This window comes from Neophocaena asiaeorientalis, unplaced genomic scaffold (genome assembly GCF_003031525.2).
Source record: "Neophocaena asiaeorientalis asiaeorientalis breed wild unplaced genomic scaffold, Neophocaena_asiaeorientalis_V1.1 scaffold70, whole genome shotgun sequence".
NCBI lineage: Eukaryota > Metazoa > Chordata > Mammalia > Artiodactyla > Phocoenidae > Neophocaena > Neophocaena asiaeorientalis.
In genome coordinates, this window is record NW_020175410.1 from 13655369 (window position 1) to 13681598 (window position 26230).

Consider the following 26230-nt stretch of genomic DNA (forward strand, 5'->3'; position numbering starts at 1 on the left):
TTTAAAATTGCAAACCCACATTTAAAAACCAATTACGGTAGCAGCAAAAAATGAAGTCATCCTGGATTCAGGTGGGCCCTAAATCCAATGACTGTTAAGAGGAGAGGGCACATGGAGATGCACACAGAGAAGACAGATACGTAAAGATAGAGGCAGTGATTGGAATTATGCTGCCACAAGTCAAGTAATGCCTGGAGTCATCAGATGCTAAAAGAAGCAAGGAGGGGACTTCCCTGGCGGTCTAGTGGTTAAGACTTCGCCTTCCCATGCAGGAGCTGTGGGTTCCATCCTGGTTGGGGAGCTAAGATCCCACATGCCTCACAGCCAAAAAACAAAAACATAAAACAGAAGCCATATTGTAACAAATCCAATAAGGACTTTAAAAAAAAAAAAAAATCCACATCCTCCCCCCCCCCCAAAATCTTAAAGTAAAGAGGAATTCTTCCCTAGAGCCTTCACAGGGATCGTGGCCCTACTGAAACCTTGATTTCATACTTCTTGCCTCCAGAGCTGCAAAAAAATAAACTCCTCTTCTTAAGCCACCCAGTCTCTGGTACTTTGTTGTGGCAGCCCTAGCAAACTAATACAGTAATTCAATGTGGAAAGGACAATCTTTTCAACAAATGGCTCTGGAAAAATTGGATATCCATATAGGTAAAAAAATGAACCATGACCCTTACTTCACACCATGAAAAAAATTCAAAATGGGTCATGGACCTATAAACATAAGAGCTAAAAGTACAAAACTTGCTGAAGAAAAATAAGAAAAAGATCTTCGTGACTTTGGGTTAATATCCGTAAAGTTCCTGGAATATTAAAAACACTATCAATAAGCCATGAAAACAAACTTCCTCTTGTGCATACAGAAAAGCCTGTCTGGTCAGAGAATCCCCAGCTTAAGTCAGGGGTGATGGAGGAGGAGGGGGAGAATTGAAAGCATGGAGGCCCAACTTATAGTAAAAAGCAAAGTGGGTTACTAAGGAGAATGAACTTTCAGTGCAGAATAGAACCACCAATGGCTGCATTTGAGAGAGTCTGGGAACGTTCTGAGAGATAAAATGGGAGTTGGCGTCATCTGTTGTGCGATGCAGCATGAGAAAGGGAGGGAGAGACAAATTGGGAAAGATGATTTTAAGGAGTTCTCATATGTTTGAGTATAAGCCCATTTTGCCATTTTCTAAGAGCCTAGAAAAGACCCAAATCGATTTTCAATGACTTTCTAATGATGTTGCACTGAGACGGGTCCAGCTTTATCCAGATCTATTAATACTAAATAAATATAATGACACCTTCTCTGAAGCCCAGACCACCTCCCTTGAAGTTTTAGTATTGTAGTGCCATTATTATGACACGCCATGTGGTAAAGTTGACCCTGTGTATATCTATCTCCCCTACCAGATTACAAACATGCCCTTTGAAGGTAGCACTTGCGTCTTATTCTTATCTTTGTGTCCTGCTCCATATCCATCTTCCACTCAGTGAATCTGAGACCAAGTAGATGTTCAAAAAATAGTGTGAAATGAATGCATGAGTGATGGATGAATGGAATTTAACTTAAAGAGCAATTTCTTTAGCAACATCTATGACAGCAGTGTCTTCTCCCCCACCGCCTGATGGACTCTGAGGGACCACGTCTGTCCTGGTCCTCACTTTATCCCCAGCATTTGCACTACGCTAAGCACACCATAAGCGTTGGAATAATCACTGTATCCTCTAGAAAGGATTTCAGCGCATCAGGAATGGAAGAAAGCAAAACAATCCAAAGCAAAACGGAAGTGAGCTGCCTGGGCGAGGCTGTCGTACTCGGTGGGCAGTAAAGAACAGGAATCCCCAGGCGAACCCTGGGAACCGCGGGTGAGTGCGGGCGCCTTCCTCTCCTCCGAGGCGATAGGTGGCGCTGTGGCCGGCCGCGGCCCCCGGTTCTGCGCGGCGCCGCTCTCTGGACGGGGTGGGGAGTTGGCAGAAGGACCTGCGGCGGGTCAGCTTCGGCCGCCGCTCTGGCCTGGTCTACCCGAGCGGCTGACTGATCGCTCAGTGCGGCACCATGGGGAAGCGGGACAATAGGGTGGTGAGTACCCGGTGGGGAAAGCAATGCGGCGGCGCGGGGCACGGCGGCAGGAGAGCGGGACCCCTCGCTCTTCCCGGCTGGGCCTGAGAGTCAGCGGCGGCGCTGGGACCTCAAACCAGGAGACCCAGCACCCCTCCCCGCTCCGGCCCCAGACGCGCGTGCGCCGCGCACGAAGTTGGCGCCTTCGGCTTCCCCGCTCTCTTTTCTCTTCTCTCTAGTCTCCCTTTCCTCTACACCCCGTCAACCCTGCCGCACCCTGTGGTAGTGTTCTCTGGCATCCTTCCCTTCCGCACTCGGGCCAGCAGTGCCCAGTTTCTAGAGCTCTGGGGTCCCCTGCACCCTCCTGTAAGTAAGTCCAAAGTCTGAGGCCCGTGGAGGTGCTGGGACTCGCCCCCCACGCACCGCGACCGGGATCGCGCACCCAGGTGGGACGGAGGCCATGGACGTGGTCCCTCCACCCGGTGGCCTGCAGGGCGCCCAGTTCTAGCAGCAGTCGGGCTCGCATTTGAGAACCAGGATCAAAGCATTTGGCTTCGGGCCCCAGTGTCCAGCGCTACCTGTCACCTAGTAGGCTCTGTAAAGGAACGAATGGCCTGGTAATGTTCACTCTGGAGTCAGGCCCAGACTGGAATGTCACTTCTGGTCCCTCGGGAGTTGGGGGACCTAGGATAAGTTGCTTTTCTTCTTTGAGCCTCAGTTTCTTCATCTGTAAGAGGGGATCATTGTTGCCCATAACTTTGCAGAATAGTTGAGAGTGCAAAAGGCAAGGTGGCCAGGCGAGTGCTTGGCATGAAGGTTATTCTAGTAAATGAGATAAAAGAGATGCAGAAGTACCTAATAGCAGAAAGAGTAAGAAATATCTGTAAGTAAGAAATTCGAGGTTCTGAGGGCATTTTGACAGGCGGAGATGGGAGGAAGGCATTCTAGGTGGCTACTAGCTTGGTGTGGACAGCCCAGGTTATGAATCAGTTTGAATGGGCTTTAAACAGAAGGGATTAGCAGTAAGCTTAGGTTGCAGCCTTACAGTTCCTAGGCTTGGCAATGATAGAGTTTTAAACCACTGAGCAGCAAAATGAAAAAAAATAAATGTCGTTGAAGCTACTGTACTAAATTTAGTGAACTAGCTTTTTAAAAATTAAGCGATTATTTCCTTTGGGGTTGGGGGTGGGGGGAGATGGGGCAAGGTACTAAAAGAGCTTCACTTTTATGAAATATTTCTTGTCTTCAAAACGTTTGTTTTAATTTTATTTAGTCTTCATAATCAAAGATGTCTAGGAACCACAGTGGTGAACTTTGATTACAAGGTTGAGGAATGTTCTTTTCTCTTGCTTTCCTGGCTGTAAGTCAGACCTTGTGGTATTCTGATTCTCATAGAGTTGAAATGGTGTTCTCCTGGAGCATCCTTAGGTTTAAGGTGTTAAGAGTGTTTGGGCTCTTTAATGACCTTAGGCCTTAAATGCTTAGAAATTACTGGACCTTGGGTACAGTTTTCATGCAGAGACCTAAGATGTTTTGTTTTACTGGCAAAAGGTGTTGGTTTACACATACTTTTAAAGCATTTGAAAAAGTTTCCAAATTAGTTTCATTTACTAGAGCATTTTGATAATTCCGAGCTCTACTTATTACTTGGTATGTTGTCTTGGCCCGTGGTGGTTCTGGTAACATTTTATATGCACTTCAAAGGTTGTGGAAAGGAAAACAGGAAATTAAGAGGTAGAAGACACAGATCTTCTCATTCAGTCTCCTCATTGCAATGGAGGAGGAGATGGAACTGTTTAAACTGGGACCAAAAAAAAACCTTGGGTCATCTGATAACTTAGTTGTGGCCTCTCCTGTTGCGGAGCACAGGCTCCGGACGCGCAGGCTCAGCGGCCATGGCTCACGGGCCTAGCCGCTCCGCGGCATGTGGGATCTTCCCGGACCGGGGCACGAACCTGTGTCCCCTGCATCGGCAGGCGGACTATCCACCACTGCGCCACCAGGGAAGCCCATAACTCTTGATTTTAATTAAAATGAACATGTGCCTCTGAAAATAATGGCTTTTTTTTCTTTTTACATTGATGATAAAAATCATGGTTTTAGAGATGACAGAATTGCTTTCTAAAATGCCATAAATTTCAGGTTGAAGTTTTTGTAAAAATAGGCTTTACTTTTTAGAGCTGTTTTGGTCTCAAGGCAAAATTGAGTAGAAAGTAGAGAGTTCCCATATGCTCCCTGCCCATAGACATGCTCAGCTTTCCCTACTTTCAACTCCCACACCTGAGGGGAACATTTGTTACAGTCAATGAGCTTACATTGACACATCATTTTCACCTGAAATCCTTAGTTTACATTAGGGCTCACTCTTGGTATTGTACGTTCTTGAACAGCTTTTATTTATTTTTTCACTGAACATTTCAATTCTTGAGATTTGTAAAGGGCACTTTAATTTGTGATGGCCACCCTTTGTGCCCATTGTTTTCCAGAAGTTTCCTTCGTGTTCTTTTCTGTTACTAAAACAGATATATCCTCTAGATAAAAATAGGTAATCAAAGTAGCAAATGAAATTCTGCGCATTTTGTCCTTAGCAGTTTCACTGCATTGCTTTTTTCCTAGCTGCCCACTTATATATTCCCTTGAGCTCAATTTGCCATCCTAAGTTTCAAAGACAAATTGTTTTCTGTTACCCAAACTCACAGCAGCAGTTTGGAGCCACAGGCAGTTCTAGTTACATATGAGTATGAGTGTTTGCTTTAAAAGGGCATAGTATTTAAAGTGATTGTCATAGACATTTTAAGAAATTGCAGTTTCTTTATTTTGATTGATGCCCAGCCACCCACCGCCTAATGTTAGAAGCATTATTTTTCACACTTACGCATAATAAGTGAAAGAGCTTTACCTTTGTGAAATACTTTTTTGTTTTTAAAACCTTTCTGTTGTGCACAGTAAAATGAGCACTGTTGCTTAATAATTATGAGCACAGAATTTTGCAAGGAGCTTGTGAGATGCACTTCATAAATATTGCTATTATAATTGAAATAAATAATGGAGGTATTTAGAGTGGTTGAATTTTTCTCATTTTGTTTACTATTAATATTATGGCAGTGTTTGCATGTAGTATTTTTATTTTTGTTTTATAAAGGTAATGAGTTATTTTAAATTTTTTTCTCCATTGTATGAAATGATGAAAGTAGACGTCTTCCTTTACATTTTGGTGCACATGCATCAAAAACTTTTTTAAAATTTATAGCTATTTATTAAAATGGTATCTTTTTTTTTTTTAACTTGCTTTTGCTTTTCACCTGAGAAATTTTGGACATCATCTTTTTAATGGCTACATAGTATTTCATTTTGGGAATGTAATGTATTAAATTAATCTCAAATTGACAGCTATTTGGGTATTTTCAGTTTTTCCTATTTTAGTGATAACAGTTTTAACATCCTTGTATATATTTACAACTTTGAAAATAAACAGTTTTTACAGTTTTAAACTTAAAATATTTTACTATTGAGTACTGCTAAAATTATGACATGCTACCAAAGAAATGAGGTGATAGATATTATAGTTTTTAAAGTGATGATCTTAGCTTGCACATTGTACTTGCTTTTGGTTATGATGATTGTCAGTGTCATTGGTTGGGCCAGCAGCTGCTCTGTTGTGGCCTCTGTTGTCATTTCCACATGAACTGATTGAAATTCTCAGCAGAGACAGTTGAATGAAATATTTGAGGGCATAACATTTGATATAAAAAATAAGACTTTATGCCTCGGTCTTAAACGTTGCGTTTGATATCCACGTGTAGCCCTGATTCTGTCAACATCTCTGACCGTAGGAGCTCTAGCATTCATTACTGCCAGTAAGAAAATTATATTAAAGGTTTAACTTTTTCATCTCAAGTAAGTAGGCAGTATCCAGTTGAATGGAAGTAGTTCTTGGTATGTGTTGTTTATAGTGGTTTTATATTGTTTATTCTGCCAGAGTAATCTAGAAATATATAACTTATATTTGTTATGAAGGTGGGCGATTTTGTCATTTTTAAAGATATTGTTAAATAAAATACATCAGATGCTTTGGACCCTTTCACTTCTTTTCAAATGTTAGGTAATTAGGTTTAAAATCAACCTTGGTAATAGTCATTTTCAACCAAAATTCTTTTTATTTATAAAGTAGAAGACTTTTTATAAATGTTGACTTGAATTAAATTTGGAAAGCTGAATCATAGGGTCAAGAGGTTGAGACTGAATTAAAGACCAGATTTGTGAATTCTATTTAATAAAGCAACACCTCTTTGCTAGACACTGTCGTTAACAAAGAAATATTCTGGGGCTTCCCTGGTGGCGCAGTGGTTGAGAGTCCGCCTGCTGATGCAGGGGACATGGGTTCGTGCCCTGGTCCGGGAGGATCCCACATGCCACGGAGCGGCTGGGCCCGTGAGCCATGGCCGCTGAGCCTGCGCGTCTGGAGCCTGTGCTCCGCAGCGGGAGAGGCCACAGCAGTGAGAGGGCCCACGTACTGCAAAAAAAAAAAGAAAAAAATATTCTGCTTTATTTTGTCTCAGTGTATTTTGGGGGAAAGTGTCTAAAAATGTGTTTTACTGCTATAGTAAGTGTAGTATACAGAGCGTAATATAATTTCTGTGGTTTTTTATTGTACAAAAATATGTATAACAAAGTTCACCATTTTAAGTGTATAGTTAAGTGACATTGAGTACATTCACAGTGTTGTACAACTATCACCACTGTCCATTTCCAGAACTTTTTCATCATTTCATACAAGAAGCTCTGTACCCATTACACAGTAACTCCCAGCCCCTGGTAAACTCTATTTTCTGTCTCTATGAATTTACTTATTCTAGGTACCCCACATAAGTTGAATCATACAACATTTGTCCTTTGGTGTCTGCCTTATTTCACTTAGTATGCTTTCAAGGTTCATCTGTGTTGGAGCATGTATCAGAATTTCACTCTTTTCTAAGGCTGAATAATATTCCATTGTATGTATATATCACATTTTGTTTATCCATTCTTTCATAGATGGACATTTGGGTTGTTTCTACCTTTTGGCTGTTGTGAATAATGCTGCTATGAACATGGGTGTACACGTATCTGTTTGAGCCCCTGCTTTCAATTCTTTTTCAATCCTACTTAGAGGTGGAGTTTCTGTTTAACTTTTTGAGGAATCATCAAGCTTTTCCAAAACAGCTGCACCATTTTTTATTCTCACCTGCAATGCTTAACTGTTCCAGTTTCTTCACATCCTTGACAACACTTGTTGTTTTCTGTTTTTGATAGTAGCCATTCTAACTGGGGTGAGGTGGCATCTTGTCATTTTGATTTGCATTTCCCTAATGACTAGTGACATTGAGTATCGTTTCATGTGCATATTAAGACATTTGTACATCTTCTTTGGAGGAATGTCTAAGTCCTTAGCACATTTTTGAATTGGGTTGTTTGGGGGTTTTGTTCTTGAGTTGTAGGATTTCTTTATGCATTCTGGATATTAACCCTTGTCAGATACATGATTTGCAAATATTTTCTTCCATTCTGTGGATTGTCTTTTCAGTCTTTTGATAGTGTTCTTTGATGAACAAATGTTTTTAATTTTGATGAAGTCTTGTTTATCTATTTCTTTTGTTGCCTAGCATGATTTAATTTTTGATGTTAACAATTTGTGTATAAAATTGCTCTCAGCATGGCGCAGTATTTCCTGAGATAGAAGATATAGTAGAATAAGCAATGAATTTAGAGTTAGGTCTTCTTTAACTTCTTTGGAATCGAGTTTCTTCATTTACCATTGTGCATAGTATTATTACCCTCAGAGCTTTACTGGGCTTTAGGAGAAAGCACTGTAAAGCCATCTTAGAGTAAGAGAGAGGTGTAATTATTATTTTCATCAAATCTCTGGTAAAAACACATTTTCGGTGAAAGAGCAGTATTATCTCCCAAACTTATGGGGCTTAATAGAGCATTAAATCTACTTTTTGTAATGAAAAGTTGGTTAGTCAGATTGTTCATGCTTAGTTGGACATAGTATGCATTTATAATAAAGATTGCTTAATGAGTATGCAAATGTACTTTTGTGTTTTCAGTGGTTATTTTAATGGAGTTAATTTTTGTTTTTTCCTCAAGGCCTATATGAACCCAATAGCAATGGCCAGATCAAGGGGTCCAATCCAGTCTTCAGGTCCAACGATCCAAGATTATCTGAATCGACCAAGGCCTACCTGGTATTTGTGAAACAATTTACCTATATATAAGGTTTTCATAAATTTTTTAAAGGTTATTTTTACAACTTTTATTGATTGCCAAGCAGTTGCTAGATACATAATTTTTTGAAGTGGTATTTGATATGTGCTTTGTTTTGAATGTATAAAACACATGCATGAATGTAAAGCAAACATTTGAGAACCCACCACCCAATGTAGCTAAAGCACTGCCAGGGAATCTGTTTTGTTTTGTTTTGTTATTTATTTATTTTGCGATACACGGACCTCTCACTGTTGTGGCCTCTCCCGTTGCGGAGCACAGGCTCCGGACGCATAGGCCCAGCAGCCATGGCTCACAGGCCTAGCCGCTCCGCGGCATGTGGGATCTTCCCGGACCGGGGCACGAATCCGTGTCCCCTGCATCGGCAGGTGGACTCTCAACCACTGTGCCACCAGGGAAGCCGCAGAGAATCTTTTATACCAAGCACATATTTATGTCTTAAAACAGACCTTAACCTTGAAGTGTTCTAAGCTATTTAAAATGGTAGGTTTGAATAATTTTGCCCTTCCTCGGGGTGTAACTAGGTGTTGAGAAAGATGACTTTAGACCTTGTTTCTAGTTTTATCTGCTGGCTTTTCAAAGAGTTAGGGTTTCCCACTGTAAAAGTTTTGTTTTAAATTTTTTGTTTGTTTTGCCCTTGTTGAGTGGCTCTGATTTTTTGTAAATAAAGTATCATAGCACTTACATTATTGTTTTATAGTATGTCTTATTAAATACCCATACTCCTGAGGTAACATAAGGCAAGCTTCAGAGTTGTTAACTTTGGACTCCTTCTGAGGGCCCCTGATAGCTGGGCAACTATAGTTGAAAGTTGTATTTGCATACAACAGGGAATCCTTCCTTTGGGTTAAATAGGAAATAAGCTGTGTCTGCCTCTTAGAATGTTCTTGAGTGCTATTGTTTATTGTTGCAGCTTACCAAAAAATAAATTATCTCAAAACAAAGTATATTTTATCTTTAAAATTGGGGAGAAGGGATGAATTTTAAAGGGGAAGTGCCTAAGCTAGTGGATTACATGTATGGTCAGAGGTCGCCAAGACAACCCTCAGGTTGGGTAAATGCTAGAAGAGCTCACAGATAGTCGTTCTCGTGGGCAAGATTTATTATGGTGAAAGGATACCAGCCATAGTCAGCAAAGGAAAACAGTGAAGTCCAGGGGAGCCTGGACGCAGGCTTCCAAGGCTGCTTCTGTGGAGTCATACAGGATGCATTTCATTTCCTTAGCAATGAGTTGTGATAGCACATGTAAGGTATTGCCAACCAGTGTGATTCAGTGTGTCCAGCTTATTTATTGGCGACTGATCTGCCTCTGCCTGTCAGGTGCCAAAATTCCAGACTTCCAGAAGGAATGAAGGTGTTCATATAAACTATATTATTTGTATAGACAGGCACAGTAAGCCACTCTTATCAGGGGGTGGTACCAAAATCTAAGTTACCAGATGCCAGCCAGGGCTACTCGTTCTTAAAAGCAGGTACATTATAAAATGGGTGATTTAGTAATAGACTATAGTAATTCAGTCATATAGACCTTAACTCACCCTAACACTGAAACTACTAGCTTTGTGACCTTAGGCAGATTTTCTTACCTTCCTCAAGTTTCAGCTTCTTTATCTCTAAAATGGGGGTAATAATACTACCTTTTCTCACAGGATTGTTGTGAGGATTAAAGGAAGATGTATTTAAAGCAGTGCCTGTTGTATGGAAGTGCTCAAATGTTTGGTGTGTTAGTTCTTATAATCCGTGTTTAGAAGGGAAGTGACTAGTGTTATCTGATAGGCTTTATTATGATAATTGATTTACAAGGACGTGAACAAAGAAATTTAAAATGTAGCAGCACTGGAACTAGAATGGAGGTTTATTAAGATATTAAGAAAAATTTATTTATGAAATTTTTGTTGCCTTGTTTATAAGCATCCGTCTCGAATTTGAATAGCTTGAAAACTTACTTGTACATTCTGTTTTCTTAAGGGAAGAAGTGAAAGAACAACTAGAAAAGAAAAAGAAAGGCTCCAAGGCATTGGCTGAATTTGAAGAAAAGATGAATGAGGTTTGTAAATTGTGCCTTTAAAAAATAATCTTTTTTCTTATAATAAAAAAAATGAAATCATTTTTTTTAATAAACCAAGAGTTTGGGCCTAGCTCTTTAGGTTAAGGGTGCTCTGTATTGTAGAAGTGTTCTTGTTATATTGAATACGGTTTGTATATGTTTGATTTCTTAAAAAAAGAAATAGAGAAAAGCCATCTTACAGTAATTTAAATCATCTTAAGTTTTCTAAATGTTAGGTTCTTCCTTCTCTCCCCTTATCCCCAGGTCCCCATCTTACCCTGGGATTTCCATGGTGATGTTTGCTTGTTTTGATTACAAACATATATGTAGTATTTCAGCCACAGTATAGATTAATTCAACTTTTACTGTCTGGAAAGAGAATCTAACCACCGTTGTTAAAAAGAAAAAAGTTCTCAGCCTCAGTAATAATACCTACTCTTCCTTTCAATATACAGTAAAGAGCTCCCACCTCATAATATCCTCTTTGAAAGGAGCTCGTAGAGGCTCCTTTGGTGACAGGGTAAAGGATTCTGGCACCTGCAGTATCTTTTGACTGTAATTAGAGGCTGAGATGAGAGCGAGGTAGTAGAGGATGGAAGGAAGAAAGTAGTGGCTGTCTCTCTATGTTTAGGTGTATTAGAAGGAGATAGGTAGCCTCTAATGTGTTTATAACTTTTCTGCAGAACTGGAAGAAAGAACTAGAAAAACACAGGGAGAAATTATTAAGTGGAAGTGAGAGCTCATCCAGAAAAAGACAGGTAATGCCATTTTTAGTTTATTGCTATTCTTAACCTCAGAGTTGGGTTTTCATAATAATGCTGTGTACTACTATTAATAGATACATTTGAAAACACCACCTTATTTAGATTTGTACTTGTATTTGTTTGCTTTTAGAGAAAGAAAAAAGAAAAGAAGAAATCTGGTAGGGTGAGCAAAAGTTTTCCATTTTTCTAAATGTTATAATCAAGAGCCTACAAAAAAAGTAAGAATAATTGATATAACCTGTATGCTAACTCTAGATAAGTCAAGGAACCTGGAGGTCCTTTGGTAGTTACGGGTGGTTTTGTTCTATTAGTGATAATAAAAGAAAGGTGCCAACCTCCTTATAACCTAGTAACTCCTTCATTACTATTAAAGAGGGAAAATTGATTACTGTTGCTACATCTGTTGTTACTTTGTGTGTGTGTCTGTGTGTGTGTATGTCTGTGTTTGTGAGGGAATGTGAGATTTGACATTTTAGTATTTAAGTCATGAATATGGCATCTGTTTCTCAGACACTAGATTCATTTCGTTAAGTATTTGAGAGACTTAATAAAAGAAAAAAATTCCTGCATCTCACAAGCTTTAATTGTTTTGTGCTTGGTCAAGTATTCATCTTCTTCTTCATCAAGCTCTGATTCTTCCAGCAGTTCTTCAGATTCTGAAGATGAGGTAATGTTTGCCTGTAATGATTCAAGAAATAATATCTCTGATATCTTTAATGACAAGTGGAAGAAACCCATTATGAAATATCTGTTAAAAATGTTTACTTCCAGTTTTTGATTAATCATCCATAACTGAGAGCGCTGATATGAATAAATAACTAGGTATTTAAATATTGGTAAATGTGTTCTTTAGATTCCTAAATTTGTCTTTTTCATTTAAAAATATTAGCAGAAGAAATGGATTTAAAAATCAAAAATTCTGTTTTAGCTAAGAATTACATGTGACTCATCACTTAACATTTTTTAATAAAATAAAGTGATGTAAGTTACATTTTAAATATTATTAAGTAAAACATATTTACACTCTGGTCCTTTCATTAAGTTTTGTTCATTGATTAAGTTTTGATGTTAATAAAATGCAACGATTATATTTTTGAAACAGAAAGCAAATATTTCTGAAATGTTTCATGTAGGATAAGAGACAAGGAAAAAGGAAAAAGAAAAAGAAGAGCCGTTCACATAAATCTTCTGAAAGTTCCATGTCAGAAACTGAATCAGACAGTAAGGTAAAATCATTTAAATGAGCAATATTTTGGATAGCAGACATTTAATTAGGTTCTTCTTTTAGTTCTTCCTGTCTTAAATTGCTCTCAGTTTAGAAATGTGATACTGTTTTTGTACTTTGATGCTCTGTGTCACTTAATTGATGTACTTAATAATATTGTACATAGGGCATTTAATTGTTCTCTAAGTACTTTGACATATAGGTCTCCACATGTCAGCATTTTTATGACAGCTTTATGATAAAGCATGGCAGACATTATTTTTCCCATCTACATAAAAAATTTGTAGTGCAGATGAAAACATCTTGCTTAAATTCATACGGATCGTATTAGAATTGGAAGTTGAATCTATCTTCTGATATCTGATCCAGTGTCCTTTTTACTGTACTGTACCTAAATCTGTTCTGTACTATCCAGAATTATCAGATACAATTAACTCTCAAAACATTAGTGGTCATAAGAAATACATGCAGGTTATAATAAAAATGTGGATTCCTGGGCCCTATCTCCAGAGTCTGATTTAGTGAGTCCGATTAGGATCAGAAGTCTACATTTTAAACAAATGGTCCCTAGGATTCTGTTGCAGTGCTGTCCATGGGCCACAATTTGACGAGCACTGTCCTGGGGTCCCAGGAGAACAAAGCAACTATTGATATATGGCTGTATGGCAGATATCTACTTGCCCTACTGAGACTTCTTTTGATAAAATGCCTGGCATATATAAAGTATTCAGTAGATGTTGGTTTTGTTTTTTAAAGCCGAAGAGCCAGTCTAATGATACTGATAGCTAACATTTATAGAATGCCTACTATAGATTGAGCCCAGTTCTAAGCACTTGACTTGTTAACTCAATCCTCTCAACACCCCTATGAAGTAGTTTTTTGTATATCCCACTTTATGGATAAGGAAGGCTCAGAGAGGTTAACAGCTAGCACTGAGGGATTCAAAAGTAGAAATTCCTGCCTCCCCACTTTATAAGGAAGAGTGGGGAAATCAGATTGATGTCTGAGCATGGTGTGAATTAGAACTTCAGTGCATATGATCACTACAGGTAAAAATAAGCAATAGCATAAAGTCTTATTTTAAAATAAACCCTGTGGTTATATAGATAACATCCGTTGTTTTAGGTGTACAGAGATTTGATATACAGCCAGATAAATGAAGAAGTCTCATTCCCTCATAAGCACATATATACACAACCTGTATTTCTCCCGTATTTTCAGAGTAAAATTCTGGAAGTAAACTTTTTTCAATCATAGAGTAAATCACTTTTTTGGTATTTTTGTTCCTTCTGTCATAATGCTGTATCTTTCACATTTAAAATTGATATATTTATTTGTTTAGGATAGTTTAAAAAAGAAGAAGAAGTCAAAGGATGCAACTGAGAAAGAAAAGGTAATTTATATTTTACAGTGCCTTAAGATACTTCATTTACTTCAAGAATTGCTTCAAAAAATTAACATTAAAGCATTCCCCTTTTTACCTTACAAGATTTCTTTTGCTTATTGAGTTCATTTTTGAATGTAAAAGATCAGAAGAAGTTTCCTGCAGAGAATTTGAGTTTGTATAGATAAATATATTATCTCAGTTTAAAATTCAAAATAATGAAGATTCTAAACATTTCCTTTGTTTCCTCAAGTCATTTTAAAGAAGGTCCTTTTAATGAAAGAACATGGACTTCTGTTTCAAATTGAGTGTACCATAGCTAAATTTGAAAAATTTTTTCTACTGTAAGTAGATGTTTTATCTTCATTTATAGCTTATCTATACTTAATGCTTAATTTATCCCTACCTAAGTTTCTGGTTTACATTTTTAAATCTTTCTGATTATTAAAAATAAAAGCCTAAAGAAAGCAACTACTAATAAAAGGAAAATAAAGACCAGTGTCACTGTATTTTATTCAGTCTTTGTATATCATTTCTTAAAAATTGAGGTGAAATTCACATAATATGCTATTAACCATCTTTAAATTACAGTTTGGTAGTATTTAGTGTATGTACAGTGTTGGGCATTGATCACCTCTCTAGTTTCAAAACTTTTTCATCGGGCTTCCTTGGTGGCACAGTGGTTGAGAGTCCGCCTGCCAATGCAGGGGACACGGGTTCGTGCCCTGGTCCGGGAAGATCCCACATGCCGCGGAGCGGCTGGGCCCGTGAGCCATGGCCGCTGAGCCTGCGCATCCCGAGCCTGTGCTTCACAACAGGAGAGGCCACAACAGTGAGAGGCCCCCGTACTGAAAAAAAAAAAAAAGAAAGAAAAAAACTTTTTCATCATTCCATTAAAAACAACCCATAGTCACTAAGTAATCAGTTTCCTTCTCCCCACCCACCCCCAATCCCATGATAGCCTCTAATCTGCTTTATGTCTATGGATTTGTGTATTCTCGATATATCATATAAAGGCAGTCATACTATATGTGACCTTTTGTGACTGGCTTCTTTCACTTAGTGTAATGTTTTCGAGGTTCATTCACGTTGTAGCATGTATCAGTACTTCATTCCTTTTTATGAATGCATATAATATTCCATTGTATGTATATAGCACAATTTGTTTATCCATTCATTCATTGATGGACATTTGAGTTGTTTGTACCTTTTGGCTAATGTGAATAATGCTGCTTTAAATATGCATGTTTCTGTATGGACGTATATTTTCATTTCTCTGGGGTATATACCTAGACATGTTTTGGGTTTTTTTTAATCAGTTTGCAAATAAAAATGCATTAACACACTAAAAAAAGAAACCATATTGACAGAGTTGGTTTAATTAATTCCAAGGATTCAAGGATAAGAAATTTATTAATATAACTTGCCATATTAACTGGTCAAAGGAAAGAAACCGTGTGATTATTTTAATAGTTGCCAATAGGGTGTGATATAATTTCAACAGAACTTCCTGATTTTTCAAAACCATTATAAAATAAGAATAATTGGTTACTTTCATGTTTTAAAAAAAAATTGTAAAACTAAAAACTGGCAATTTGCAAACATGAAATACTAAAACAACTGCACTGTGATTTTTGAAGTACTTCAAGATATACAAAGTATAGAGTAATATACACATATATAAAAGATAACCCATATGTATACCAACTAGAATTAACAGATGGTTTACATTTTGTCATATTTGCTTCAGGTCTTGTTTTATGGGAGAAAAAGAAGTCCCAGGCACTTTCTCCTTCCTTAGAGACAGCTGTTTCTGAAATTACTGTGCCTCCTTCCCATCCATATTTATACACTTATTAACATAAGTATGTGTTCAGAAATAACTTAGAGTATTTTGTATTTTCAGAAGGGTGTCACCATGTTTCCTCTGAAGCTTGTTTTTTTCTCTCAAAATTACTGTTGGCATTTATCCTTGTTGATATTCTCAAGTTTGTTTCTTTGGCTTATAATATTCCGTTATTTTAACTCACCACAACTTGTATCTCCATTCTCCTGTTTGTGGACATCTAGGTTATTTTCATTCTTCAGTAATGCAAACAGTGCTGCAATGGCTATTTGTTATCCATTTCTCCTTTTCCTTAAGTTGTCATTAATTTTCTGAGGTATACCTGGGAGTATAACTTCTAGGTCCTAGGATATACATACGTTTCACTTGTCTACATTTTGCTTACCAAAGTGCTTGTTATTAATTTACATTCCTACTAGTAATGTATGACAGTACCCTTGTTCCTCATACATACTTGTCACGCTGTGAGACCTCCCTTTTTGCCAGTTCAGTGTGTAGAGATGTTTGAGCCCCTTTATTTGTTTATTAGCCATTCAGATTTCATTTTCTGTGAATTGCCTATTCATGGTCTTTGCCCGTTTTTCTGTTTGATTGTTATTAATCTTTCTGATTCATAAGAGTTATATACTTTGGATGCTAATCTTTCAGACAGGTAGTTAACATCTTTTGGTCTATGGCTTCTGTTAATCCTGTTTAGGGTGTCTGTTATAATCTTACATGGTTTTAATTTTCAGTTATATGTATCAGTCATTAGTTTTAGCTCCATTTTTATTTTAAATTGTTCTGAAAGTGCTAGGCAATGGAATACCTAATTAGAAAATATAGTGGAAGAAAATATTTCGTTTATGATGGTAACAAAAAATATATAGGAAAATCTTAAAGAAGTGAGCAGGACTTATTTGAAGAAAACTATACAGATCTATTCAGAAACGTGAAAATTTAATAAATGTTCCTGGGTATGACTTGCTCTGCTAAAAGTTAAAACATTTTTCATATGCTTTGATGAAAACAATGTGGTATGATCCAGGAGTAGAAAAACAATGGAACAGTGTAGAGGCCAGGTAAAAATTTGTAAGTATTTGTGGAATTTAATATATGATAGAGGTGGCATTTCTTGGACCAAAATGACTAGCCATTTTGAAAATATACAGTTGAGCACTCCTTAAGGCCAAATATATTCCAGATAAGTGAAAATTCTAAATGTATGAAAATGCAACTAGAGAAAGACATGGGTGAGTATAACATTGGTATGGGAAAGGCCTTTACCTCAAATCTCATGAACTTCTGACCACATAATTCAAATTCTGAATGGCAAAAAAGACATATAGGTTATAAAAAATAAGCTGTGAACGAAGTTTAAATATAATGAACAGACTAAGAAACACTACTAGGAATACATAAGACAAAAACTTGATCTTCAGTAATTAAGGGAAAGAGAATACCTCACATACACATAAAAATAGGTAAAATACATGTTGAGGCAATTTTTAAAGAAAATATGAAAAAAAAAAAAAGAAAATATGAACTATATTCTAATAATCTGAGATTGATATGGCTGATAAAAGAATCTGACGAAGAGGCTTTTTGGTGAAGTGTGATTCATAAATGAATGAAATAAACAATTTTGAGGGTTATGGGAGAGTGAGAAAATCATTTGGTTGAAGGCTGCTTTGGTCTTTGATTTAGTCATTATTGTTAAAGATTTTGCCCTCACATACCCTTTACTATATTTCAACTTTGTTTTTAATAGCGAGGAACTCATATGCCTGCCCTCCAGAAGGAGATGGGTTAAGTAAATTGTGGTATCTACTTTCAGTGGTATATACTTTCGGTGAATGTCAAAGGCAGCCAAAAATGATGGTGTAGTTGGCATGGAAAGATACTGTTGGGTGAGAAGAGTGGGTTCCAAACAAGTATTTATGTAAAATTGTACATACACAGAGATGTTTCCCAAAATCCCTGTAGCGGGATTTTGGTGAATTTTCTTAAAATGAACATTTATAATTTCTACCAAAATAATAAAGCTGTTTGCAGAAACAAATCACCTGTAATCTACCACATATATCATCACTGTTAATTTCTTTTCTTGTTTGTTTATATCTTCAAAATTGGGTTCATGCTATGTAAAAGTTTTATGTCATTTTTTTACGTGTAAGATTAACTGGTAAGCATTTTTTCCTTTGTGCGGTTTTGTTTTTGTTGTTATGAACTACTTCATACGTACTGATGAAGCATATAGAAAAAATAAAATGACAACCAGCATATTCACTATGCAGCTTTAATAAATCTTAACGTTTTGTCATATTTGTTTCAGATGTTTTCAGAATGTTTTATTTCTTTTTTTTTTTGGTACTTTATTTTTTAATTTATTTTATTTTATTTTTTGGCTGCATTGGGTCTTCGTTGCTGCACGTGGGCTTTTCTCTTGTTGCGGCGAGCGGGGGCTGCTCTTCGTGGTGGCAGGCTTCTCATTGTGGTGGCTTCTCTTGTTGGGAGCACAGACTCTAGGTGCACGGGCTTCAGTAGTTGTGGCACACGAGCTCAGTAACTGTGGCTCGCGGCTCTAGAGTGCAGGCTCAGTAGCTGTGCCACAGTAGCTGTGGCACATTGGTTGCTCTGCAGCATGTAGGATCTTCCCAGACCAGGGATCGAACCTGTGTCCCCTGCGTTGGCAGGCAGATCCTCAACCACTGCACCACCAGGGAAGTTCCCAGAATGTTTTATTTCTTTAAAAATGTTTTATTTCTTAAAATATGTACTTAAGCCCCTAAGTACTCCTCCCCAGAATTATACATTTTCTTATCATTAAATACTTAGAGATGAAGTTTTGTTTTGTTTTTTAATGTGAATTTAACACTTTAAATGCACTAAGAGAACTACGGTGCAGAGACCTTTTTAGGGCATCACAAATAATTACCTGTTGATTTTCTTTTCTGTAACACTAGGCCTGTCTGATCCAACCCAGGCTAGAAACAAAAAGAATTAAACTGCAAAGGACCCAAATCTTATACCATATGTTTTCCTTAACTCTTTAAAACTTCAACATGTATAATTAAAGAAAATAAGGAGGATATTACATCTAAATGGATGTATAGGTATTTCTTCTCAAGTTATTTAATAAAAGCATTGCTTTATTGGAATTAGAAACTGATTGCTGATAATTGTCACCAATTTTAGACGTTTCTAAAATGAAAATGGATAATTTTTGTGATAATTGGGAAAATTCTTAAATAGAACTTAAAAACTTAAAATTCGTGTGGCATTGTATTATATCTCAGTCGGCATACATGTATTTATTTTTCATAGGACATTAAAGGACTCAGCAAAAAAAGAAAGATGTATCCTGAAGATAAACCTTTATCATCTGAGTCCCTATCAGAATCAGATTATACTGAGGAGGTAAGTCTATAATCAAATCCATTTTCTTTACTTTAAAATATTTAGTTACTTGATTTAATAAATACGAATTAGTAAAAAAAATCTTCATAAGATATTTGATTTACTCACTTTTCTATGTAAAAGAGACGCCATTTCAGAGTAAGTTTTGTATTTTTACAGAAGATAGTAATATGGCTTTTATTTTGAGAATCATATTCCCAGATACCTTTCCAATCTGAGATCTTTTATTTTTACTCTTCTAATGTTTTCTTTTTACTACCATTTTGATGACATGAAAGATACTGTATAGCATGTACCATATTAAAACCCAAGCATTCCCTTGTTTTTGTTTGGCGCTACTCTGGTTTTTTTTTTTTTTTTTTGCGGTACGCAAGCCTCTCACTGTTGTGGCCTCTCCCGTTGCGGAGCACAGGCTCCGGACGCTCAGGCTCAGCGGCCGTGGCTCACGGGCCCAGCCTCTCCGCAGCATGTGGGATCTTCCCGGACTGGGGCACGAACCCGCGTCCCCTGCATCGGCAGGCAGACTCTCAACCACTGCGCCACCAGGAAAGCCCCGGCTACTCTTTATGGAGTAGAAAAGTGATATGGTGGAGCAGAAATGTTGACATGACCTCAGTTTTCCTATCCATAAAATGAGGGAGTAGAATTAGGTAATCTGTACAGTCCTTTTCAGCTCTAATATCCCTGTCTTAGATTTTGTATTCTCTTGGAATTAGAGTCCATTCTTAGTTAATTTTAGGTTTATAAGTTATCTTTGAAGTATTTCTCTGCTTGGACTTGATTTCCTTATTTGTAAAATAGGACCTCTTGTCCCCATGTGTAGCAATATTTTGTAATACTCCTTTAATGAAGTTTGTAGCTAATATAGGCTACCTGTACACATTTTTATATTAGTGTCCCCTAAAGAAATAAAAATGAATATAAGAATAATATATAATTTGATAAAATTATATTTCTATGCATAAGTACTTGCGCCTAATAACACTAGAAGACATAAAGTATTAAGCTGTGACAAAATTCAGGCTGTAGCAGGTACGTTGACCTATGCCCTTCAAAAGCTGTACAATAGCATTGTCACCAATGACATTTTCCAAAATGGTGGACAATTCCCAGTAAAGCTCTGAATGAAACAAAATACAGTCTTCCCTCTATTTATATGATATAGCTATTCTGGGACATCCACTGTACTGTCATCCTTCGATATCTGCAGGGAATTTGTTTCAGGACCCCTGTGGATACCAAAGTTCACAGGTGCTCAAGTCTCTTACATAAAATGGCGTAGTATTTGCATCTAACCCATGCACATCCTCCCATACGCTTTAAATTATCTCTAGAGTACATCTAATACCGAATACAATGTAAATGCTATATAAATAGTTGCTGGCATGTGACAGAGTCAAGTTTTGCTTTTTGAAACTTTCTGCAATTTTTTTTTCCCCAAATATTTTTGATCCATGGTTGGTTGAATCCATGGGTGCTGAACACACGGATACGGAGGGCCGACTGTATCTTAAAACCCAGTACAAAATACTTTGTGTTCATATTGTAATAAACTTAGATTTTATATTATAATTGGGTCCATTATATGAATGTTAAGCAGGCTATTCTAAAGTTATGTCCAGGCTCCCTGGATATCTCCTGATGGCACTCCCTGTCCTGGCCCCACCCCCTCAGTCACTGAGATGACAAGAATAACCACCGGAAACAAGGATTGCGTTCTCCAAGTTCTTTCAGGAGAGAGCTACCATTTCTATTGAAAGTTAATAGTCTTTAATGCTTCTGCATTCTATTCCTTCAGTCTATTTTAGTTTATTTGTGCTATTCTTAGTTACATTTTCATGTACTTAACATACGGTAACCTAGCAGATAAACCAGACAATTCAATATTTCGGCAATTTTTGTGCTTTAATATTGTATTAATTATGTTTGTCTTAATATAAAATATGTTACATTTGGATTTAACATTAATACACATCAGCTTTAGCAACTTTGAATTTAACGTAAATCCAGTGTATCACACTTTAAAATATTGAAATAACATTAATGGGGTAATAATTGTTACTTGAAAAGATTTTTATCAGTTCATTGATACTGAGTACACTATATATATAAAGCCACCATTCGTTAAACACCATAGGTAAGAGAAACACCTACTGTATTCCAGGCATTTCCCCTTGAGGGTGGATATTACCTACATTTTACAAAGACGATGAAACTGAGGGTAGTACATAGCAGAGGTAGGGTTCAGAGTTTGGTCTGTTTTATTTCAGAGCCCATGTATTTTATCTACTGTACCTCACTGCTGTTTTTAGGTGGTGAAAGAAAATCTAAGAGAAGCCCTCTAGAGATTTAATTTTCTTTCCTTTAAATGTTTTTCATTGAATCTTCATTGTGATATAATAGAGGTTTGAGGTACAATAAGGCATTTAAAATGTTTTTTGATTGTCAAAAAAAGGTTTTTTACATAAAGGTATATTAGTGAATGAAAAAAATGCCTTGGAAATTACATATTTATCTTCTCCACAAAAATTTTAATTTTGTAGATACGAGCAAAAAAGAAGAAAAGCAGTGAAGAACGAGAAAAAACAACAGCAAGTATCACTTATGTTTTTACATGACAACAGTATAGCTGTTTTTAATATAAAATTAGTCATTGTAAAGCATGATTACACTTACTATAACTAAATAAATACTTATTGGGGAAGATATGGTGTTCAGCAGCTTCACGTAATGGGTTGGAGAAAATTAAATTGGCTCAGAAGAAAGGAAGCATATCCTGATAGCAAACATCTCTGTTTCATTTTCAGTATTTTACTGTTAGAAATGTAAGCTTAAACTATTGTTTGACTTTCTTAAGCTGTAACAGGAAGTATGAGAGTCAAGTATGGTGATCCCCTCCATCTTCGATAGTAGATACTCCCAGATCTGCCAAACCTGGTAATAATAGAAAAAGGCTCATGAAGCACACGCTGCAATGAAAAATAAGCAGGAATGTTACAACATAAATGATTCACTAATAAAGATGATTCTTTCAATCATTTTTAAAGCCAGCTCTGCTATCATGCAGGTTGAGAAGTAGAAAGAGGAGAATAGGAAAGTGGAAGTGGTATCCAATGAGAAGCAGGCCAACCTAGAGAAAGTCTGTAGCAAATTATCAAGGAGAAATGCAGATCATATCAGCAAAGTAATTTAGGAGCACCCACATAAGTGTGGGCTATGGCCTTTGAAGGCATTTTCTTAGGGAGGAGTAAAAGAAAAATGAGAACAGCATCATTTGTAGGTTTGAGAGTAACTGCCCCTTCCCAGAATGTCCCTGACTCTTAAAACGAGGGTCCTTCTCTGAGAAGGTTCACCTGATAATGTGTGATTCGGAAATAACATTTTATATGCTTCAAGACCAAGGAGACATTTAAGAGACATTTTTCCTGAGTGGGAAAATAACTTGGGTGAAGACTGCATCTTTGGTTCAGATTATTAAGACATAAAGTTAATTTTGGATAATTCTAATTTATATTTGCCTACTTTACTGTTTCATGCATTCAGCTAGCATGTATTTATTATGCTTCTCTATGCAGGCACTGTTCTGTCTTGGTAGAGCTGTTATAATGGAGTACGAGATAGATAAAGAGTGTGACAAATGAGAGGCTGACTCAGGGAGAGAAAGCCTCTTTGAGGACGTAAAATTAAGCTGAAATCTGATTTACAAAAAAGAGCCAACCATTAGAAGATGAAAGATAGAACATCCTAGACAGAGAGAAGAGCTCAGGACCTATGGTGGGAGTGAGCTTGATATGTTTGAAGAAGTGAAAAAAGGTAGGCTTGGCTTACACGTAGTAGATAAAGAGGATAGCATATAATGAGGTTGGGAAGTAAGCAGAGACCATCTCACAGAGCACACTATTTAGGTTTTAATCAAAGCAAACAGGTAACCTAAATCAACTTTACATTTTAAAAATATTTTGGCAGAAGTGATGACTGGACCTAAATGAGGAATGCTGTTGTTTGTATTACAGTGGTAGTGATGGAGATGGACTGGCATGATGGATTTGAGATATGTTTTGGCCTTAGGTGGTAGGACTTGCTTGGTGCTTCAGGGGTGGAGAGTGGAGTTAAAGAGTAGAGTCAAAGATAGTTTAGATTGTTTGGCTTAAACAATATGATGAATTAGTGGTGCCATGCACTAAGATGGTTGAGAAAGGATTCGGAGGGAAAAATTAAGCATTTTTAATAACTAGCATGGTAGAGCTAGTAATAAGGCACTTGCAGTCTTGAGTTTAGAGCATAGGACTGCATATAAAGATTTGGTCTGTTAAGTGGTATTTAAAGCACGTTACTGGGAGAGCATGTGGAAAAGAAGGGAAGGAAGCCCACAAAGGTTGAGCAGAGGAAGAAGAACCAGCAAACAAGGTCTTTGTGATAGAAGGAAAGCAGCAGAGTGAGGTGTCATGGAAGCCAAGAAGAAAAGTGTTTTAAGAACAGAGTGGCCAACTATCCTTTTATGAAAAAGTAACCTATACCCAAAACTTATTTTTAAAAGCCCAGATATAAGATTTTGGACTCTCTAAAAGTCCCTGCATACCTGGGCTCGTAATGAAAAGAACAGTGAAAGTTTGTTAGTGTCACAAAGTGGTAGAGGCCTTAGGGAAGGCGGAGGGATGGAAGTTCTAATAGATAAGGAGATGGAGAGGAAGTTTTATTTTTGCCACCCTTAAATTAAGGCTCTTGCCTTTTCTTTTTACTTCTCCTGAATATCAACAACTAGTATATTATTTGATACTACATTTCCACATATCTGTTTCTAAAATTTCTGCCTTCTCTTTTACATCAGAAAGTCAAGAGAGTCAGGGTTCAGCAGAATTCTAGCTTCCTTTGTCTAGTCACAGTATGACTACTTTTACTAGGCCTCAGTGGTGTTTTCCTCTAAAAACCAAGCGTCCATTTTTCTAAGCTAACTATACTTTTCAACTGTACGTCAGTATTTTGTACCAGATAGTTGTTAACTTAATAATTAAAGTAGCGCTACCAGTCTAAGCAGTACCTAATACCTGTTCCTATTTACTTAAAAGTAGCAGGTTTAATGTATTCTCTAAAAGTTATCATTTTACAAACAATTGTGTTTTGCTGTGGTATGACGATTCCTTTGCAGTAACTAAAATGATTTCACCTTTAAAAATTAGATAACATGAAGTATAACAGTTGATACCATAATCCAGTTGAATTTATTTTCTACAGGAAATTTTGTTAGAAGCTACATTAATGTGCTACTGACCTAGAGTTTTCCTTATCTTTTGAAACTTGACAAGCACTCTCTTAGTCCTCATACAATATTATTGAGACTTTTCGAGAAATGTTTTCAGTAGCTTACTTGTTTGTGTGGATTGTTAGGAATAACTGTACATAGTAGATTAGAAGTACCATGGTGAAGTTGTTGTTTTTAATTTGTAGATTTTCATGTAGCTATGTCTAACATGGAACTATCTTTTCAGGAAAAAACAAAAAAGAAAAAGAAGCATAAGAAACACAGTAAGAAGAAGAAAAAGAAGGCTGCTAGTTCAAGTCCTGACTCACCATAACATTAAGAAGAATCAGGATTCACTTATAAAGAAAGTGCAATGTCTAAGGAAATATCAACTGTGAAAATTATGACATATTTACTAAAATGCATGAATTTTCTTGTTTTTAGAATTATTCCTGGACTATCAGTAGCCACTCAGATGCCGCTGTGTGAAAGGGCCATAATTGTTGCCTGCTGCTTGAACATCTGTTTTTTTCTCATCCAGTGCTTTATAACTGGGAGATAACACACCGCAGTCATACTAGTGGTTAAGATATTTGGGAATAAAGTTAATATTTTTGACTAGAAGTATCTAATGATAAATCAACAGAAACTGAATCTGGATACATCATTAAGATGTAATCAGACATGACCAGATGACTCTAGTTAACATTTCTGAAGTAGGGATTACGTTGATGTTTCAAAATCCTTACTCTGTAGATAAGCGTATTTTAATTTTTTCCCCTTGTATACTTTTGTTTACCTGGGGAAGGAGCTTTTAGGGGTGGGGGTGGGGTTTGATATCACTTCAGCTAGCAGAATAGCGTGCCTTTATCCTCACACATCTTATTTTTGTGGACACAGTAGCCATGCTTCATGGGGAGGTCAGGGCCGGGTATGGCAGTCTTGCCCTTTACTGAGCTTAGTGACATCGTTGGACTCTGTCGTATGCTACTTTGAGTGAACCAGAGAAATAGCCTTTTGCAGCATGAGAATGCCCCAAAAGCTCTGGGATTTACCTCCACTTCAATAATACTGAATGTTTTTTAGCATTAGAATGTGTTATAACATTTGAACTAATTTTGACTACACTTTGGCTTTGAAAAGGAATCATTTCAAATGACACTGGTACTTTTTGAACTTGATAGCTAAAGATTCTAAAATGCATGTTTTATACTGTTAGGTTTTAACCAGTCAGGAAAATTTTATGTAATCAGTGATAGTTCCTTTATTTTTTGTATGAGTTTTGTTTAGGCTGTAATGTTTAGCTTTTTATTAACTCCTTATTCTTGCTATTCTAAATTCCTTACTGTGTTTAACAGCATACTTGCCAAGATATTTAGCATGTAAAAAGCAGGTTTTTGGTTTTTTGTTTTTTTTTTTTAACAGCTTCATATTGAAGCTGAGACTTAACCATAAATAAGTTGAGTGACCGGCCTGGTATGCTGTGTCTTGTTACACAAAACTATTGCCAGAATCTTAGTAAATATAACGTTTTAAAGGTTTGTCTTTGTATATTCACAATGGATTATGACAAGTTAAATTTAAGTGAGAATTACATATTTGCTTTTCCTGTGTCATATTTTACTAAGATTTTGTGCCTCATGTCTCCTGCTGAATTGTTTACTAGTAATGTTAAAAAGAATTGATAAATCATTTTCACTTTACATTTTTATATAATCAGGTAACATGAAATATAATTTGATGTACAATTTTGCCTGTTACAGAGGGTGTGCTAATTATAGTGGTATATGCACAAAACATTTTGGCATGACAAACTGAATAAATAGCTATTTTACTTAAAAATAGCTGTGTTCTTATCAGCTCCCTTTGAGTCTCAAGTTATAAAGATTAAGGAACACTACTAGGTGTTAAGTGCTAGGTGGATAAGTCATGTCCCCAAGTTTTTAGCCATAAAATATAATACATTTCTTGGTAAATTTTCCTAAATTTTACGCTTAAAGCTTCATAATATT

At 36.8% G+C, this 26230-nt stretch overlaps 1 protein-coding gene across 1 annotated transcript; it reads left to right on the top strand.

The window, feature by feature from the left end:
* Positions 1–1952: 1952 nt before the first annotated feature.
* FAM133B (family with sequence similarity 133 member B) lies at positions 1953–26062 on the top strand. Its single transcript, XM_024767108.1, has 11 exons — positions 1953–2068; positions 8177–8274; positions 10283–10361; positions 11045–11119; positions 11256–11288; positions 11730–11792; positions 12259–12351; positions 13693–13743; positions 18887–18979; positions 21523–21570; positions 24466–26062. Exons 1-11 carry the CDS (start codon positions 2045–2047, stop codon positions 24550–24552), a joined length of 744 nt encoding a protein of 247 aa, XP_024622876.1. The 5' UTR covers positions 1953–2044; the 3' UTR covers positions 24553–26062.
* Positions 26063–26230: the final 168 nt, after the last annotated feature.